General features: G+C 54.4%; 1 protein-coding gene across 1 annotated transcript in view; it reads right to left on the minus strand.

Moving 5' to 3' along the window:
• LOC106806623 (tripartite motif-containing protein 2-like) overlaps positions 1-2991 on the minus strand; it is a 59874-nt gene that overhangs the window by 4905 nt on the left and 51978 nt on the right. Inside the window, exons 2-3 of the mRNA XM_014808626.1 lie at positions 1642-2752; positions 985-1045 (exon numbers count right to left, since the gene is read on the minus strand). Of these exons, the coding sequence (XP_014664112.1) occupies positions 985-1045; positions 1642-2752 (1172 nt within the window). The remainder of the gene's footprint in view (positions 1-984; positions 1046-1641; positions 2753-2991) is intronic.

Genomic DNA, 2991 nt, shown 5'->3' on the forward strand with positions numbered 1-2991 from the left:
CACACACACACACACACACACACACACACACATATATATATATACATATATATATGCTAGCGGCGCGACATTGGTGCAATTATATGTTACTATAATGCTATATATATGCATGCATTAGCAAATGCAAAAATGAGCCATTAACGTTCCTTTCATCTGGCAGTGTGCGAGATATAGCCTGCCGATCACCAGACACAATGATAAACGAATAACCCGTTTATAATACATGTATGTTTCTGTAATCACGGCCAATCAGTCACGTACGCTACCGTGTGGTGAAGTTTCCGCACGGTAGTCACAACGCACACGGCGCAGGAATGTAAATAATTACAGCGACAGTTTTTAATCGCGACGAGTCTTCGTAATGTATGTAATAACAGGAGGGTAATTGTGATGTATAATTGCTACACTGTTTATTAAGGAATGCTGCCCGGGACGACGAGCGCTATTTAGAGCTCAGTCTATTTAGTTTTAATGTGAATATGCGATTGCACACAATACAAATAGCACAATAACACAATAACACAAGACAAAAAGTGCAGATAATACAAGCACGCAGTAAGTGGTGTGTATTTGTGTGGGGGTGCGTGCGTGTGTGCTCGTGTGCGTGCGCTCGTGTGCGTGCGCGCGTGTGCGTGCGCGCTCGTGTGTACGTGCGCGTGCGTGTGTGTGTAGCGCGTGACATTGAAACCGATGCTGAAAACGAACGTCAAAAACGCTTACGGGGCCCATGCAGCCCCTCTCTTGTTTTCATCGCGAGTGCCGCGAGTATATTTGGCCTAGATACTAACGCATCCGTGCAGAATCCATATAAGTGATACCGGAGATGTTCTCTTATCTATCTTATCTAGGGGAGATTAAACGAGGCTGCCGCCTTCACTCGTTCTACAAGGAAACGAAAACGTCCTCCCACAACCGTATATAATACAGTGTCTATATTACACCGTTTATTTGACAACGGCTATAGCTCATCCGGCTTGGATTTGCCGGCGGATTTTCCCAGACACATAGTGAGAGCAGAATCCATTAAAGGATCTCTCTTCCTCGGCTGACGTTGTAAGAGGCAACAGACATTCCAAGAGATTTGACACAGAAATTCCGTCTGCCAAGAGATTACGGCCCGCCATTAAAAGCATCCGCCTTTGGCTACGACCTTACATGCGAGAGGTCTCGTTAACTTTCTTAGCGGTCTCGTTAAAATTTTCTTAGCGGTCTCGTTAAAATTTTCTATCATTGAGGACACGCTGTATCAGTGCGAGTACGCGATCTCAACGCTATTCACGCTAACACATCGCATAGCGGGGTCGCGCGATGGTACGTGATTTAAATAATGCTCGTTCGCTGCACTATTAAAGTATGCACAGAAGAGGAGATATTCACAGACAAGATATGCCTAGATTCCCTCCGTTGACCAATATATGAGTGAACTGGGTCTATAGGTTGTCGCTCTCGCCCCACCGTGTGTCCGGGACTGCCGAAGGCGGAAAGTTGACGCAGTTGTCCCTGCTAAGTGCCTTTAAGAATGGCCATTTCTAATCCTCTCAAAAAAGTTTTCTCGTTCTTTTTCGCCAAAGGTAGTCAACCGGCGACGACCCCTTTTTGGAAACCCACCCCCGTTGTTATTATTATTATTATTATTATTACTCGTCGCCACGGCGCCGACCCCGCGCAGCGACGCCGCCGCGAGGTCGCAGTCGGCGGCGCCGGAGAACGCGAGCCGGTCATTCTCGTCGACGGCGCCGACGCCGACGGTTTTCTCCGCAAACTCCAGCAGCTTCTCCGACATCTGCTTCTTGACAAGGAGGATCTCCGTCTCCCCGGCGCTTCGCAGCGCGTTCTCGGTGAAGTCGACGCAGCTGGAGAACGACGCGAGCGAGTTCTCGAGCTGCTCGCGCTGCTGCAGAAGCACGTCCTGCTTGGCGGCGTGCATGAGCCTCACGTCGTCGAGCAGCCGCGCCTCTCGCTCTCGCGCAGCCGCCGCGACGCGCTCGAACGCCGCCGACACCTCGGCCTCGGCGTCGGCCGCGCGCGCGGCGAGCGACGCGGACACGTCGCCGACGGCCGCGAGCGCGTCGCGAAGCAGCGGGATCTTCGCGTTGACCTTATCGAGGAGCGTGCGCAGCGATGAGCGGTGCTCCTGGATCGCGTCTGCCAGCACGGTGACGGCGTGGTCGACGTGCTCGAGCTCGGCGCAGAAGTCGCATATCGCCGTCTCGCACGTCTCGCAGTAGAAGCGCAGCTGCTCGCTGTCGTGGCTCGGGCACATGAGCGCCGTCTCGGCGCGTCCGTCCGAGTCCGAGTACTCGCTCATCGCGAGCTCGCTGAGGCTGACGACATGGTGCGAGCGCGTGAGCGTCACGCCGCGGTGCGTGTCTGTGCACGCCATGCACAGCAGGTCACCGCAGTCGGTGCACTTGGACGTCGCGCTCGCGTTGCGGTGGCAGCACGTGCACAGCGACGGCTCCATGAGAACCTCCATCAGGTTCGAGATGAAGAAGTTGTTCTGCAGGGCGGCGACGCCGCGCTCCGGAAGGATGCTCTGCTGTCTGCAGATGGGGCACGTCAGCGTGAGGCTCTGCGGGGGGATGTACTCGCCGAGGCAGCGCTCGCAGAACGTGTGGAGGCACGGCAGGACTTTGGGAGTCTGGTAGCGCTCGAGGCAGATGCCGCAGTTTAGGAACTGCTTGTCGATCGGCTTCGCGTACGGCACGTCGCTCGTCGCCATGGCGATCGCCGGAGCCTCGAAGGTGGTGACCTGAAACAAGAGAGCAGGTGAGTTACCCCAGTTCGTCGGTTGCGCGGACGCCTCATTCGTAGACAGGTGCTCTACTGATGCACATCAATCACAGACTATAGTGTCTTTACGCCAAACCAGCCGTAAGTAATACACTCATTCTGCCTGCACTGCTCGGGTGCATAGGTAGCTATAGGTCAATCACTGACGGCACACACACGCACGCACGCACGCACGCACGCACGCACGCACGCACGCAC

The sequence above is a fragment of the Priapulus caudatus genome, unplaced genomic scaffold (genome assembly GCF_000485595.1).
Source record: "Priapulus caudatus unplaced genomic scaffold, Priapulus_caudatus-5.0.1 Scaffold170, whole genome shotgun sequence".
Lineage (NCBI taxonomy): Eukaryota > Metazoa > Priapulida > Priapulimorpha > Priapulimorphida > Priapulidae > Priapulus > Priapulus caudatus.